Raw genomic sequence first — 17,663 nt, forward strand, 5'->3', positions numbered from 1 at the left:
CTGAAAATAAAGGAACCGTATCGTATTTAAGAAAAAAAAGCAATTTATATACGAGACAAATCTTGCAGGCAATATTCATATTTATTTTTTAACTAAAATAGCTCAGTGGCAAATAGGAAAAAATGTTTCGCTTTTAAAAGTTTTTTCACGAGAAAGAAAGACAAAACAGCAACAGAAAAAAAGTTGGCAAGTAATTCAAGGGAGATAGTCTAGTATTAAGCCTTCAATACAAAAATGGGTATTTCCAATGACAATATATGATAATCTATATTATAAAGTAGAATGTGAGGTGTATGTATGTATGTATGTATGTATGTATGTATGTATGTATGTTACTTATAGACATCAAAACCGCTCGACCAATCTTGATAAAACTACGCAGGAATGTTCCTTGGGTACTAACTTAGACCGTAGTGTATGTATTGTACCTTACCTAACCCAAAAAATATAGAATCAACATTTTGTAAAATTAATACCACCTCAACATCCCTAATAATAGGCAGCATTTACAGACCACCAAATTCTAGTTTAGAATACATGCAGGAACTATGTAATCAGATTACTACACTTAAAGAGACAAATAAAAATGCAGTTTTTTGGATTATGGGTGATTTCAACCTACCTGATAAAAATTGGAAAACACCATAGATAAACACCAAAACCTTAAGGACATAAATGAGCTTTTCATAAAAACTTTACACAACCTAAGTTTAGATCAAATCATTAAAAAGCCAACTAGATTAAACAACACAATAGATCTCTTCTTAACCAACAGACCTGGATTAGTAGTTGATTATGATATTATCCCTGGTCTATCAGACCATGAGATCATAAAAATACACAGTCAGATAAAAGCAGTAGCCAATACAAAACCCAAAAGAAGAATATTACTCTGGAATAAATGTAACCTAACACAACTACACCAAGCTGCATTAAACTTTCAACAAACATTCTTATTAGAAAAAGACATTAATCAACCAGTCGATGACCTCTGGAATTTCATTAAAAACCATCTTAAAAGCATTATAGAAAATCATATACCAACTAAATACACACCAAACAAAATAAATAAATGCTGGTTTAATAATAGACTAAAGAAGCTTTGTAAACAGAAGGAAAACCTATATAGAAAATTTAAAGAAACTAATGCAGAAAGAGTTTACAAAAAGTATATAAAAATTAAACACTTAACCCAAAAAGTAAGCAGACAGCTGCAGAGTGAATACATAAACAATGTAATATCTAAAGATAACAACAAAAACCTATGGTCATACATTAAGTCTAAGAAAATGGAAACAACAGGCGTAGCGCCATTAAAAGATGAACATAACCTAATACATAATAATAATGAAACTAAATCAAACATCCTAAACAAATACTTTGCATCAGCATTCTCAGCCCCAGGAGACAAAGACATATTACTGAATTTGAACCAAGTAGACAACATAGAAGATATAGTAGTACAAGAAAATGGAATTCAAAAACTATTAGCCAACACCAAACCAAATAAAGCTTCTGGACCTGATGGTATTCCAGCTAGATTACTCAAAGAACTAAGTAATGAGCTAGCCCCAGTGTTCAAAATACTCTTTCAGGCTTCACTTAACCAGGGCAGAGTACCAAAGGACTGGAAAGAAGCTAATGTCACCCCCCTATTTAAAAAAGGAGAAAAATCTGACCCAGGAAACTACAGACCAGTATCACTTACCAGCATCACATGTAAAATCCTAGAACACATAATATGTAGCAACATCATAAACCACTTAGACAAACATAATGTCCTCACACCATACCAACATGGCTTTAGGAAATATAGATCATGTGAAACACAACTAATAGGACTAATTGATGATTTCTCAAAAGGTTTAGATAATAGTGAACAAATAGATGCTATCTTACTAGATTTTTCTAAGGCTTTTGACAAAGTTCACCACCATAGTTTGCTTAAAAAATTAAAATATTTCGACATTAATGGTCCACTGCATCAGTGGATTAAAGACTTTCTGATAGGGAGAGAACAAACTGTAATAATAAATGGCTCTAAATCAACACCGATAACAGTAAACTCAGGTGTACCTCAAGGAACAGTCTTGGGTCCACTACTATTTTTAATTTACATAAATGATTTACCAAATTGCATTACTTCAGGAACAAAAGTCAGATTATTTGCAGACGATTGCATAATATATAGAACAATAAAAACAACACAAGACACAGATATTTTACAAAGAGAATTAGATGAATTGCAGAAATGGGAATCAAATTGGAGCATGTCTTTCCACCCAGAAAAATGTCAGTTGTTAAGAGTAACAAAAAAAACTAAAACAAATTAATTCCACTTATCTTATTCATGGCAAACCAGTAACACAGACTAAAAGCGCAAAATACCTAGGTGTTATAATAAATGAAAAACTGTCATGGAATCCACATATTGATGAAACTACAAAAAAATCAAACAAAGCATTAGGATTTATTAAAAAAAAATTCTATAAATCAAATAAGAACATATAACAAAAATGTTATTTAACCTTGGTTAGGCCAATAATAGAATATGCATCCTCTGTTTGGGACCCCTCAACTCAAGAAAACATTAAGAAACTAGAACAGACACAAAATAGAGCAGTGCGATTCATAACAAACGAATATTCACATTTGACTAGAGTAACACCTTTAGTAAAATCACTAAATTTAGAAAGCCTTCAGGACAGAAGGCTCAAAAGTAAAGTAGCAATCATACATAAAACACTGAACCATAATCTTCAAATACAAAAACAAAAAATAATAAAATACTCTGAAAGACACAAAGATAAAGGCACATTCCTCGTCCCATATGCTAGGACAAATTTGTACAAATACTCCTTCTTCCCTAGTGCTATTAGAGCATGGAATGGGTTGCCTGAGCTAGCCAGGAAAACCAGTGACTTGGCAGAATTTAAGTCATTGGTTAATATGCATGACTAAATGCATGACGCGTAGGACGTAATCATCTTTTTTGAAGTAACGTCTGTATTATATAAGATAAGAAGAAGATAGCCCTAAAACAAACTTAAGACCCTCAAAAAAAAAAAAAAGTTGTCCGACTCTATTACAGCTATAGTATTTTATGGATCTAGGCCATGTCTACAATGTTGACATAAGAAAAGATCGAAAGGATTTAGACCTAGATCTAATTTTAAGAAATACACTTTGCGCAGATAGTTTTTTTACTTTGACAGATGAAAATACAAAAGAGGTCCATTGATTTCATTATATAATAAAATGAACCTTCAATTTTGTGTTTCAAAAGCATTTTTTACATAAATTAGTTCCTTATATCTGTGACTACAGATTTCCTGACGAACATTCTTTCATTAGACAATACCGTAATGAATCGCGTACTAAATATTAATTCGTTTAATTGTTTACTTTATAACCCATCCCTAGATCTAAAACTCTAATTCAACTCTAAGATGATAAAACTTCTCTTCGCACAGATAGTTTTATAAAGCTATCGCTCTTTTCGTTTTTAATAGATATGAATGTATCGGCTTCGGGTAATCCCATTTTCGCAAACCTAATTTTATTTTCGTAGCAAAAGAGAAAAAACTTGAAAGGATCATTAGTTTAGTTTAACATACATCTAAATCCAATCCACTAGATTAGTAAACACAAACTTAGACCTGCAGGCCGCTGGTAATGTCTGACGAACATCCTTTCATTAGACATTACCAAATGTTTACACATTAACAGTGATTAACACATCTCTCTACTGAGTCTATTCCTAGGCCCTAGGCCTAGGTCTAAAACTCTTATTGAACTCTAAGAGGATAAAACTTCTTTTCGCAAAGTTAGTTTTATGCTTTAACACATAAACATACTAATTATTGTCCATTCATTTCATATTTTAATCAAATTAACATTCAAATTTGTTTTTCTAAAGCATTTTTAATACATTCGTTCGCTGTTCGCTAAATAAAGCTGGGTAGCCGTGTTGGGATAGGCCTATATTCATTCATGAAAAAAGGTCACGCATGCGCAACACAGAATGAACTCTAAAAAAGCCAATTTTTAACTCTAGATTAATTTAGATTTAGATCTATGTCTACCTAAAGATCTACTTTATACTTTAACACATGAACATACAAAATTAAGTCTATTCATCTCAAATTTTAATCAAATATATGTAGGCCTACAAGCAAATGTTTTAATTTGAACAATTAATTTGAGCCTATTAGCTATTCTGATTTGATAGCTTCATTCACACTATTTTTACATTGACACATTCGCTTTACTTATTACATTATTATTTCTTTTAATTGTTTACAAAACACTCTCAGTGACTATATCGACAGTAATGCGAAAATAAAGACCCGCGGGTCGCGGGTAACATATGTCTAGTAAGAAATAAAACTTAAAAATAAATATTTTAAAACATATTTATCTCCGTAGAACTCAAATTACATATTTGTAATCCGTATTTTTTTCTGCATATTCTTAAAATATAAGAGAACCCTGAATTAGCGTATCTAGTCACATAAACTAATATCTACACATTTAAAACTATTAATAGTGAATGGTTGTAAAAGAGTAATGTTTTTTATGAAAATGAAATATTTACAACTTATAATTTTACTTTCATATAAGAAAAAAAGAGCCGTCGCACCACAACTTTGCAAGATCGAAAATATGATGATATCGAGTTTTTAAAACCTTTCCCAATTTTCAATTTGAACGAGACGTACAAACTTACGAATAGACAGACAGGCCACACAATTAATATTGTCTCGTTCCCTTTCGGGGGCCGCTATAAAAAATAATTCTCGAGTCGGAATTCAAACTCAAGCCTGAGTGCTTTAAGTACATATTAAGATAATTAACTAATCTCTTGTAGGTTGAACATTTTTGACGATAGACCTAATACTCTACATTATTGTGTTTATTATCGCTAGTCACTGAGTTACAGTGAGTTATCATATTTTCAATAGAAAAAAAAATTAATTAATTAAGACTAATTGATTAACCAATTGGTACATCTCTTGATTGAATCACGTGATGTCATTCACAATGATTAATTGCGCAAAGTTTCAACGTTGATCCGAGAATGGGAAGTTGGAGAACTAACACGTGTAAGATTGTAACCAGAAAGACACAGTGACTTGATAGAAACTCAAATAGTTAATGTCATACTTACGAAAGGGAAAGACTCTGCTACGATTAAACAAGTCAGCAGGAAAATAGCGAGAATAGCGTATCTGTTCATCTTTATTTGCTAAAATGCGTATCAAGGATATCAGAGACTTCCGACATAGACACGGGCAAATACTCGCGACATTTTATATAACTCGAAAAGTGTGATTTCCAATTTCAGACTTATGAACGACTAACACAATGGTGTCGTACTCTTGACTTGTTGACATAAAGGAAACAAAACTATTTTGATGATGTCATGGGGGCCAGTCTGTGATTATCAGATGACTTGTTTATGTAGGGTACAATTTGTATCTAAAAAAAAACAGAAAAAAAAACAGATTGTACCTAAATGTAATTGCTCCTAAGAGAGTCGTGGGTTCGAATCCTGGCGAAGACTGGGATTTTAAATTTGGTCATCTTTAGGGCTCCTCCATGTCCTCCCAAGATTAGTTGGTGAAAAATAAAAGCAATAGGTTGTTGTGCTGGCCCCATGACAACTTCACCTAACCGTGGACCACAGAATAAATGAAACATCATCTGCCTTATAGACGGAATAGTCTGAAAGGGAAACATTACTTTTATTTTTACTTTTTATTGTCCCTAAGGTCTAAGTTAACAAATACAGATATTCATAGCTATTTTAGATATTGTTACAAAACTTATAATAATTGTTAACTCACTCTGTCTGGTAAAATGTGTTAGTTTTCCCACACCCATTATCGGATCAAGTTGAAACTACGCACAATCATTCATTGGTGCCCCAACGGACAAGCAGACCAAGGGATATGTGAAAGTGAAGGTGACGTTAGATGTAAACCTGACCTAACTAATGTCATATAATGATTATCTAATTGATCAAATTGTTTTGCAAAGGTCAATCTATTATTCAAAGCCTCAAGAAAGAATCAACATTTCCGTACTTTAGATAAGTGTCACTCTGCAGTAAACGCGATAATATGAAAAACTACTTATTAATTGTTGTTTTAAACTATGTTCCACTTATATGCATTTTTTGACAAAAATATAAAACCGTTTGCATCAAATTTTGTGCGATATGGAAAATAGTCACGCCCCTTACTAAATAGCCTCCCGTGTTTGTTGTAAAAACGGTGTATTTTGTTTTTTAAAAAACATTTCAGAAAATAAAAAAGTTGCCGTTGCATCAGAACTTTGAAAGGTCTAAAATATTGCGATGTCGGATTTTCAATATCTTTTCTAGTTTACGAGATCTAAACCGGACGGACGGACGGACGGACAGACATACCACACAAAACTAATAGCGTCATTTTCCCCTTCGGGGGCCGCTTAAAATAACAAAGAAATCAAATAATAATATAAGCAATACATATTTATTATAACAATTTAAAATGAATGTCGTGAACATGTCTTTGAAAACCAAATCTTATATTAACAATACGAATTGTAGGACAAACACTTTATGGGATGTGCGTCGTTACAAACCACTTCACTAAGAATGATGAGGCCAGGTGTTGCCTAGGCGTTACACAAGTTCACACAAATCAAACATATCCGCAACGAAATATGTTTCCACAAAGATTTTTTTTTTTCGTGACTATCAAGAACACCAATAAAACATATTGTTTATGTAGAAATAACACTACTGATACAAACATAGTTCATTCCAGATTCGACAGTAATAAAATATAATTTATGTATAAAAAAACAAAAGAATTCAAAGTATAAACTAAACATCAAAATATGTGTGTGAATTTTTAAATTGGAAATAAAAAAAAACAACAAAAAAAAAACAAAAACAACATTATCCTGGTATAGAGATAAATTCTTCATTCGACTCTGGTGACTCGTGATACAATATCATAAGCACACCTAAACACTTTACTCCATCAGGTTTAGCACACACTTGATAAATCGGACCAGCCCTATTAGGATCTAATAAAAAAGTACCATAACAAAATACTTTTATGCGGTTAATTGGACTAGCCGGTTATTAGGAATAGAACATCGCATTCCGATGATGTCCGATTAATCGGATTGAACTGAAAAAAAAGATTTTAATCAATATAGAATTGAATTTACAGTTTGAACTCTGCTTAAAATATTTTAAAATTCTATAACCATTGTATAGAAATAAAGGATTAAAATAGGTCTAAAAGCGCACACATGGCCGAAATGAGAAAACTGTAGGACATTGCAAGAGCACGCTACCCTGCCTCATCGTGGCGCCCCGGTGGAAACGGTCATAAAAGGGGACGGCTAGACCTAAGGGTAGGACAACAAGGCTGAGAGTGAGAGTGCCTAAGAGTTGTGAGAACAATTTCATTGCACTTTGCGGGGATGTTAAAGATCTCCCACAGCGATCTGTCAACGTCCAGGCGCCGTCCTTCAAGGTGCCGTTACATAAATGGCGTGTCCCGCATGGTTAGCCTGGTAAATCAAAGGATAATGACGGGGATCCCGGTGGTGCGGCCTTCGGCCGCGTCTCAATTGTCTAGTCCATCGGAAGTAATCGCAAAACTAAACCCGAGTCTCACCCCCTGTCAGACAGAACGGTGTATGCGAGGTTTGCGCCGTTCATTCAGGCCGGTAGAAGGGAGCTCTTGTTCGCTTTTGCTGGCCTTAGGGTTCCAAGTGCTTTTGCACAACTGTACATGACAATTTCAAATGGACATTGCAGCCTCACAGGCTACCCCTTAAAGGACATTGCAGCCGCACAGGGCTACCCTTTAAGGGAGTCTCCGCATACAAAAGAAAATATAAATATACTTTGACAAAAATATACAAATTCATTATAAGGAAATAGTTCAAACAAATTTTATTTTTTTTTCTTCACAAATATGACATGCTATTAAATTGATAAATATTTATATTGAAGCTTGAAGAGTTTATAAAATTAAAGCCTTCTGTTCAGGGCTTCGTATCACTACAATATTCTGAATGACATATACTTTACAACTTAAGTCTTAGGTCAGAAAAACTGTTTCCAGATAGTCTTTGTTTGTATGTGTGTAATTAAACAATTACAAACTTTGACTTCCCTTGTTGTCGCTGTTTAGAGACTCTCTGTTTCAATGACTTGTGAGAACGTCTAAGTCTCTTATTTACTCTCTGTGACCTTGACGATTGACCGTAAGGTCGTAGATGATAGACGAGATAATCCAAGACGTACATATCCTCCGGAGTGACGTAATGAAAACTGATGGCGTAGTCGCTGACGTCCTAGAATATAAGGAAACAATGTTTTAATCAGTGGCGTAGCTAAGGATTTGGGGGCCCATGCATTTTAATATTTGACATTATGACTTGAGATAATGGCGTAATTTTTACTATAAAAACAAATTTCGAACACTCATTCATGGGTTCTCTCAATTGGGGGCCCTGAAGGTGTTTGTAAATTGGACCCCCCTCCCCACCCTTAGCTACGCCAATGGTTTCAATAAGTTATGTTTAGTTTTTTTTGTGTGTTTTAGTTTCTGATAGTCAAGCTACTATTTTAATTATGCTTTTCTATGCCCTATTTAACTGTATTTAATACTTTTTTTTTTGTAAATTGCATATTCGACAAGTTGTAAAATTAAAACAAAGATCTATTTCATACTATTAACAAAGTTTACAATAGTGTGACTATATCTTTGATAACTGTAAGCTGATATAACATACAGATTGTCACAGATCACATTATAGAATTGTGTGTACATTTCTTATTTAAAAGAAATATAAGCCCTCGACATGAGTCTCGGGATTTAATCCTCAAATTTAGACACTTGTCATTCAAGTCAGGATTTACCCAAGGGACTTAATTAGTATGTTTGAAATCTATTGGTTGATTTGAATTTAAACAAAGACATTTTTGAAAAGAGTTAGCGCCAGAGAATTGGCGGTAGTAAGAAGATAAAGTCAGTCGAGAATATTAAGTCCTTGTAGCTAGTCACGTTTCTAAGAGCTCTGTTTGAAAAGCCTTTGTAATATGCTCATTGATTTGTAATTTGTACATAACTGTACTTACGTTGTGTTTAAATAAAGTTCCAGAGTTTTGTTTTATCAAAGAATTGTCAATTGTGATTTTAGATCTTCATTTTTGTTAACTATTGAATTCAAATAAAATCCCCGGCATCACAACACATCGTGACGTCATACCATCCGAATGTTGTTGTGACACAGATACATACATAAAAATAGTTTGTGTGACTATTGTTTGGCGCAGTGGATCAGTCCTACTAACAAATTATATTTTATGAAAAGCACATGATAACACTGATTGAGGATTATACATCTTCTTCAGATGTTGCCAATGAATATGTTCATCTTATGCATAGGTAGAAATGAAAGCAAAATTTCAAAACTTTCTGAAAAACTAAAGTTTGTTTGTTTTGTAAAATATTTTACATGTTTAATATGTTCCCTCAGAGTTGAAGATAATTTACTTCCTAGTCCAAACCTCCCGCAGAACGACGGGGGATGGGAGCGGGCAGGGTTTGAACCCAGTACCATCGATAAATCCGAACGACAGTCCAGCGCGCAAACCGCACGACCAGGCAGCCATTCCATATTGTTAGTCTCTTTAGTTTACATTGAGGAAGGTGGAGCGTATAAGTTTGGATACATTTGTTTTATTTTTTGGGGGGTTTAGATTTTAAAGTGTAGCTTGGTAAGATATGAAATATAAAAGTTCATATGTGAGCGTCATTAGGATGAACTCATGTTTGTCCATAGGAAAGTTTTGGACTTAAGCGACTCCAGAAATGAATTCCTTTCATTGCCAGATTCAATGATATGAATTGATATCACTTTTGATTGTATCATTTCATCGTTGACCTTCATCTGTGTTCAGATGTTAGTTGGCAGTGCCTCCCGTTAAACATACCTTACATAAGACACAGCGCAGAGGTTTACAATGATAGTTAATCATTTTATAACTTCTGACACCAATCTTCTGATACACTGGGAAAATGGGCTGGAGGGATACATTTCAGCAGTTTTAATGCGTTTGTAAGAACCTAATAATCACCTTAAAACAAATAAAACGTGTCAAAGGTCAAAGGTTGTCTTACGTTTTTCGCCCCATGTGCATCCATTTCGATATACCAATCAGGAAAGTCTCCTAGAACTTGAAGCTTGGGGTCCAGACAGTGAAACCTTGATCTACCAAACCTGTCTCTGCTGTCAGTTATTTTGACGCCTAGTTTCTCCATGCATGCCCCCATTGCAACGTCCTCTGGAGAATTCGTCTCATTGCACTGACTGAACAGCTTGCCTTTTTCCCCAAACCTTCTCAGAGCTTCTTTACTCAGGACGTAGCCAGCTCCACCACTGGTGTAACAAGATAACATAATAAATACTAGTGCATGTAGTTTAATGATGTAAAGTGTGCTGATTCTGTGTTTGTGTTGTAATAATGGTGTGATGTTGATTTTGTGATGTCAATAGTTTTATGTTGTTATTGTGATGTTTATGCTGTGATGTAGATGATTTGATTATGAGGTTGTTATAATATTGTGATGGTTGTGATGTTAATCTTGTGATGCTAATAATGTGATGTTGATTTTGTGAAATATTGTGAAGTTGAACAGATACACCATTAACTAGGGGTAAACTTCATCCCCTACCTTTTAAACAGTAGTATTACACTTTTAAAACCCTGAGTCTTTTATTGATTATATATATATATCTAGTCTTTTATTGATTATATATATATATATATTGTATTCCACAATCCAGGTGAGTTTGTTCCAACACATACCAGATTATATCTCAGTATCATTGTCCTAGACAAATTGTACCTATTAACTCTTTCTCTCCATTATTTGTTTTCAACGTTTCGAAGGAACTCTTCATTTCGCTCATTACTATTTTAATACCCTGTAATGACTAATCTTCAAAAGCATTGTTGTTTATCAAAAAATGTTGTATTTGGTATATAATTAAAGGGAAATATAACACAAAGTCAAGTTTATAAAATGAAAAATTAATTTAATGGGGTCGAATCAACGATGGTATCGTCGATTAGGAGAGAAAGAGTTAAGATGTGCTTCACATGTAGTCCGCGTTATCGTCTTTCTTTGATTACTTTCAATCAGAATCTGTGCAATGGAAATGTCTAGTTAATGAGGGTCAACACTGAGCAGGGAGTGTCGGCTACTTAGGTTATGGAGTACAGATTCTTTCCTTTGGTCAAGAGTCTTAAGGAACTTCGATCCGACTCGTTGATTCTCAATAAGGTAAAAGAACCAGAATATGTGAAAGTTAATTTGTGAGGTTGAGTTGATACGTAAGCTGATTTATGCAAGTTCTACTTGGTATAAAAACTAGTATGTCTTAGAACTAATTGGTGCTAAAGCTAGTTTGTGTAATTTTACTTGATGCTAGAAATCGTTTATGTTAAGAGTTAGTAGATGTTTGAACTGGCTTGTGTTGCTAGTTGGGGCTAGAACTCATTGGTGTAACAGAAGGTGCTAGAACTCATTGGTGTGACAGAAGGTGCTAGAACTAATTGGTGTGACAGAAGGTGCTAGAACTCATTGGTGTAACAGAAGGTGCTAGAACTCATTGGTGTAACAGAAGGTGCTAGAACTCATTGGTGTAACAGAAGGTGCTAGAACTCATTGGTGTAACAGAAGGTGCTAGAACTCATTGGTGTGACAGAAGGTGCTAGATATCATTGGTGTGACAGAAGGTGCTAGAGCTCATTGGTGTGTCAGAAGGTGCTAGAACTCATTGGTGTGACAGAAGCTGCTGAACAATTTGGGGTGACAGAAGGTGCTAGAACTAATCGGTGTGACAGCAAGTTGGCTGAAGATTTATTTATATGCTTAATAAGAACATGTAGACAGTGTCATTGTTTAAAAGGATTCATTATATTTACAAGCTCATTGAACCATGAATTTACATTAGGGTTTGTAAGGGACGCAATGCATTCAATTGCTAAACGAACCATGTTTATACGTTCTCGTTTGTCCTGCGTCTAAAGTCTAACGATACTCAGACAGCACAGAACAGAAAAAGAACTCACCTATGATAGCCTTGCTCAATGTAAGCCTTAAAGTGATGACCGAAGTAGACCGGGTCTCGGGGATCTTGTTCAGACAAGAAGTACCTCAAATTTTCTGGAATAACGTACGTGTCGTCGTCAACCTAAATTATGGCATAAAACTGTATTAATCTAATGTAAACAGATGCATGTGGTACAATATCTAGTTTAAATGGAGTAATAAATGGTTTTTCACTTTAACATTGCAAAGTCAATACATTTTGAAATAGTCTCACACTATATACATATTTGGTGGGCCAATAATTTGTACATAGCGCCTTATTAAGGTTTGCTTGTTAAATAATATAGGTCAGTGCTAAAATTCTGTCACTGACCTTCATAAACCAATCAGCTTCATCAAATTTATGTTCATATAAATAGTAAAATGCTTTGATTGTCTTTGCACTGAGGTTTTCATAATTTTCTTCAACATTCAGACCAATGGCTGGTAAGGTTGAGTCATTTTGTGTGCTGTCAATGCAAACATTGAGATAAAAGCAAAAACTGGTCAGCGAAAGTTAATTTTTTTTGTCTTAAACAGATAAAGCTTGAGGAAATAATTTAAAAATGTTCGTATTTAATTATTAATAAATATTAATTAACGGAAAGCTGTTGTTTTACATGTTTAGGGGGTGTTCGTACAGAGTGGAAGATTATAACATCCCAGGTCCTAACCTCCAGCAGGACGGGTGAGGGGGGATGGCAGTTAGAAAGATTCAAACCAAGGACGATCTACTGCCCAGAGCGCATTCCACACGATCTGGTAGCCACCCAGTATCATTAATAAAAATTATTATTATTTTAATGTTTAAAATTACTACTAATATTATAGCTGGGCTTAGATAGCAAGCCTTCATAGCTGCTATAATATGCTTGGAGGAAAAGAGTATCTGGAAGAAGATTCCATGCTGCCATTAAGCGCACAAAAAAAAATCACTTATTTGAAGTACAAATCTCATATTAAAAATTGTTAGACTTCTTTAAAGGAGGAGCTGTAGCTGAGTGGTAAAGCTCTCGGCTTCCGAACTGAGGGTCCCGGGTTCGAATCCTGGTGAAGACTGGGATTTTGAATTTTGGGATTTTAGGGCGCCTCTGAGTCCCCCTGGCTCTAATGAGTACCTGACATTAGTTGGGGAAAAGTAAAGGCGGTTGGTCGTTGAGTTGGCCACATGACGCCCTCGTTAACCGTTGGTAACAGAAACAGATGACATCATCTGCTTCATAGATCACAAGGTCTGAACGGGTAATTAGTTTTAGTCTTCTTTAGTAGCGCACAGACACATCACAGGCTCTATCGTCAAGATTTATAATGTAGCCAGCACAGCAATGAACTCAAAACTTCCGAATCATCATGCTATATTTTCAGATTTGTATAGAATTCCACGCTCTTGCAAAGCTCAAAACAATCTGGAAAGACAAAGGCATTGGCCACCAAGCTTAACATTCTTGTATGCCTGTGAATCTTGAGTGCTAACTTTAGAACTAGAGAAGAGTGTCCTAGCTATCGAGTGGAGATGCTATAGAAGGATCCTTGGTATTGCATACAAAGACCTCATCACAAATGAGGAGGCTAGAAACATGATCCAACAGATAATCGGACCCACGATGGCCTGCTGACCACTGTCGAAAAATTTAAAACTAGAACTTAATGGCCGCAACAAACGATCCTCAAGGCTCGCAAAGACACTCCTTCAGAGAACTGTACTAGGAAAAAAAGAAGAGGCAGAGAGAGAAATAGATGATAAGACAGGATTGAAGAATGGACGGCTCTGTCATGGTAAAAGACAGAGAGGAACGTAGGAAACGGTTTAAAATCATGTACAGAGCCCCAAAGGTTACACAGACTAAGGGATGGGTGAAGGTAAAGTGAAATGGTGGTATATTCAGATTTATGAAGTTTGATTATCTTGGCAAAAATTAATTTAAGCGAAACTATTATCATGCGTAAAAAAGTTATTTTTTTCTATTCTTGTATTTCTGAGATTCAAACTGAAATTCATATTAAACTGCTAGCTCTGGGGTTCAAATCTTTTATACAAATGTTAAAAGATTTTTTTTTAATTTTTTGTCTTAACTACAAATTATCTTCTCAAGAAATTCAACTATTATCTGAAAGAAGCTTTGAAAAAATGCAATGCAGAATTCAAATCAAAAACTATTTGAGAACGACGACAAGTCAGACTTAAAACATTCAGATCAAGTATTCTATTGAAATTCAAATCGTATGAAAATAAAGACTTTGATGATTTAAATATTTAAACATTTAATTTCTTGAACGATTTTAATCGCGAAGTTTATGAACGTGATTATGTGCTGTTTGTACCCTCTAAACTTGAATTGTTTCAATCGTGGTTTAAAAATGTATCCAATTTAAATAAACTCACATTTTAATGTAGCCCTTTGTAATTCATAACGAGAGTTAATACAGAATCGTCACCCACTGAGTCGTCCTGTATCAATCAATGAATGTAAGTAAATTATCTCTTTGAATGCCCCTTCCTAACCCACCTTAGGCAGACCCTACTTCCACTCCAGCCCAACATAACCAACACCCTGTACAGCAGTGCTAAACAACTAAAGAAAACAGCACGCTATTTTTCCTTGGCACAGTCTGCAAAAGAGCTGACAGCTCAGCAGCAAAAAGCTGGATAGAGGAAGAAGAAACTAAATGATCTCACTGAATTGTGCTTGAACATAAAGAACAAACTAACGAAAGTTTTTTTTTGTTGGTGACATTTTTCGGATGGGGCTGACACCATGAGCGCACCGGCTGACACCCACTCTATTGACGCCTCTGAGCACAGCCTTCACAAGGACGCTGGGTAATGTCAAAGAAAAAGGTTTGAATCAGGAGACATACTACTAGAGGCGTAGTGAGCAAAACGAGAGCCCGGGACAAGGTACATTATTAGCGCTCCCTCCACCATTTTCCATGAACATCACTTTGAAAAATATGGGCTTCGTGTGGCGCCCCCATGCGTGAGGCGCCCGGAGCATCGTGCCCTCCCCCCTCACTAAGCCCCTGCATACTACACGACCAGGCAGTCATCATGTGTATCCCCGAATGCTGTTCCTGAATGAGTTCCTCTACTAACTAATATTAAATTCAACTCTCTGGGATGCACACATTGTGTTTTACCTGAAGAACAGAATGTTGTCACAATGTTTCCCCCATGTTTCTTGGACAGCTTTGCCTCGAGTCGAGTGATACATCGGTGCAGTCATCACCCAGACAAGAATCTTGACTTGGTCCTTTAAATCAGCAGCTATGTCTTGTTCATCTATACAGATTGGAATCAGAACCTTAAAGCTATGATCACAACTATTTCAAGCGACTTTGATAAGGTTGTTTATAAAAAAAAAATCGGTTGATTAGTATAATCTTAAGTCATTTTTCTTTAAATTAATAATGGAACAAAAAAAATATGTTACTTGCGGCACCTGGGTGTAAGTCTTAATGATGGCCCACTTTATACGGGATAAATATCTATTATATTAGTCTGATATACGTGCTTTATAACATACATGTAGCACATATTTCTCCTTATACTTTGAAAAGTTGATCAACATTAAGTAGTTATTATTCTACTTCTTTTAATAGGTGGTTGTATGTAGAGGTTATATTAAAACGCTTCTCCGAAGTCTTTATACCACATAAATGTTAATTATCCCTTGTTCTTTACGAATATAAAAACAAAATAAGTATCAAAAAAGTTGATATAAGCTTTGTCAACATAGAACAGAATTGTGAAGAAACTGTTGTTAACGAAGTCACAAACTAAATGTACAATACAGAAAAAAAATACATTTAATCCTGTTTAAATTGTATTGACAATTTGACAATTTACACATGATAAAAATATTTTTATACTTTTTGATGATACGAAAATAAATATAAACGTTGATCAAATAGCTCTAAAAGCCAGATTATACATGGCACAAGGACGACAGGTAAGGATTGACAAATAAGAAGTACATAATGGTAATCAATTCCATGTCACTAAAATATACATTTTTTGCATTTAAAAGCTTAAGTTATTGGCGTAAAATTTATTTTTAATAAATACTGTAAGAAATGAAAAACAAGCACTAAATCCATGACGCGTAGGACGTAATAATCTTCTGTTTTGAAGTAACGTCTGTATCATATAAGATAAGATAAGCAAACATAACAATATTTAAAAAAAAAAAAGCAAAGATTCCCAAAGGAAAATTTCACATTGAGACCCGTATATATCAATACTGTAATCCTTGTTCCCTTTTTTCGTTATAAAAGAAATATTATTTTATTACTTCTATATTTTTTTAACTTATTGTTGTTGTTTTTTTCATTATTAATTCCTGTTTTGTTAGAAACAATTAAAATATTTGCAAAAAATTCAACTTGATACGGCAATGGGGAAGGAGAGAACCAGCGTGTGAGTTGATATAAGCTTTGTAAAAACAAAGTTGATAAAGAGCCTCATCAAGTTACCATGAGTAAGAGATGTGTCTTTATCCAAATTGAGGCCTCGACTGTTACTTCGTCTTTCTCCTGCGTCTAACATTTTATGTCTTGATATGTAATGCACTTTTGCTGTATCCTCTATGTTAAGCCGGAATGGTGTCGTGTAGGATTGCGGCCATGTAGCAAAGCCAACGAAACTGAATCCAATAATAATAATAACAGAAATAAAAGCAACAAGAAACAAGTTTGTGGATGCTTGCATATTTCGAGAAAAAAAATTAAATATCACCATAAGTATATTAAATATATACTGTAATCACAATGACGTTAAATAGTTGAACGTAAAACGATGTCATTGAAAAACGAAGCGTACACAATAAACTGCAGTTCCTCTAACAACAGAGATGTGTTTAGTGTGTTAAAGAATGACAAACACAATGGTATTAAATATACTGATTGATTTTCATGTCAGCTGTTGACTTACTCAAGCACTGGCTGATCCAAGTAAGTTTTACTTTGAAAAGATTGACTAAAACAACCAAGCTAAGCTGTATGCTCCACCACCAAACAGATATTTACACAAAACTTCATCTAACGCTACATTAATTTAAATTCTCTGTTAGTCTTTTTTTAAACAAGAAGTTTAAAGAAAGTTTAGATCGATGCCTACATTGTTAAAACCCTGTTAACTTTACTAACAACAGCTGCGAGCCTGAGGTTTTAAAAAGGATTATCGAAAAATCATTAAAATGCGAAACAAATTAATGCTGTTTCCATCTTTCTAATAAAAAGTAAAAATAAATGTATAACACATGGACAGTAACTCTTTTAACTCTTGCGATGTTTAGGGCGGGGGATGTAAGATCGTCTGTTTCTATGTTTCGAACGCAGTGAGTAGCTGGGGTAGGGGAAAAGGAGGGGTCACAATTTGAAAATTCCTCAGGGCCCCCAATTGAGGAGGACTCTAAATGAGTGTCTAATTTTTTATTTTTTTTTTAAATTTATTTTTTGTACATTCAATATTAATGAATGCCATGTTAT

At 34.5% G+C, this 17,663-nt stretch overlaps 1 protein-coding gene across 3 annotated transcripts; it reads right to left on the minus strand.

Annotated features, from left to right (window-relative positions):
- Positions 1-6,499: 6,499 nt before the first annotated feature.
- LOC106066055 (glycoprotein-N-acetylgalactosamine 3-beta-galactosyltransferase 1-B-like) lies at positions 6,500-17,302 on the minus strand. Of its 3 annotated transcripts, XM_056011511.1 has the most exons (7): positions 17,107-17,302; positions 16,650-16,819; positions 15,315-15,456; positions 12,511-12,646; positions 12,158-12,279; positions 10,200-10,458; positions 6,500-8,367 (listed from the first exon to the last, which is right to left on the minus strand). In XM_056011511.1, exons 2-7 carry the CDS (start codon positions 16,720-16,722, stop codon positions 8,161-8,163), a joined length of 939 nt encoding a protein of 312 aa, XP_055867486.1. In that variant the 5' UTR covers positions 16,723-16,819; positions 17,107-17,302; the 3' UTR covers positions 6,500-8,160. The 3 variants fall into 3 exon arrangements, with proteins under 3 accessions (XP_055867486.1, XP_013080481.2, XP_055867485.1); XM_013225027.2 differs by lacking the exon at positions 16,650-16,819 and having other exon boundaries at positions 17,107-17,301; XM_056011510.1 differs by lacking the exon at positions 17,107-17,302 and having other exon boundaries at positions 16,650-17,078.
- Positions 17,303-17,663: the final 361 nt, after the last annotated feature.

This window comes from Biomphalaria glabrata, chromosome 14, assembly GCF_947242115.1.
Source record: "Biomphalaria glabrata chromosome 14, xgBioGlab47.1, whole genome shotgun sequence".
Classification (NCBI taxonomy): Eukaryota; Metazoa; Mollusca; class Gastropoda; family Planorbidae; genus Biomphalaria; species Biomphalaria glabrata.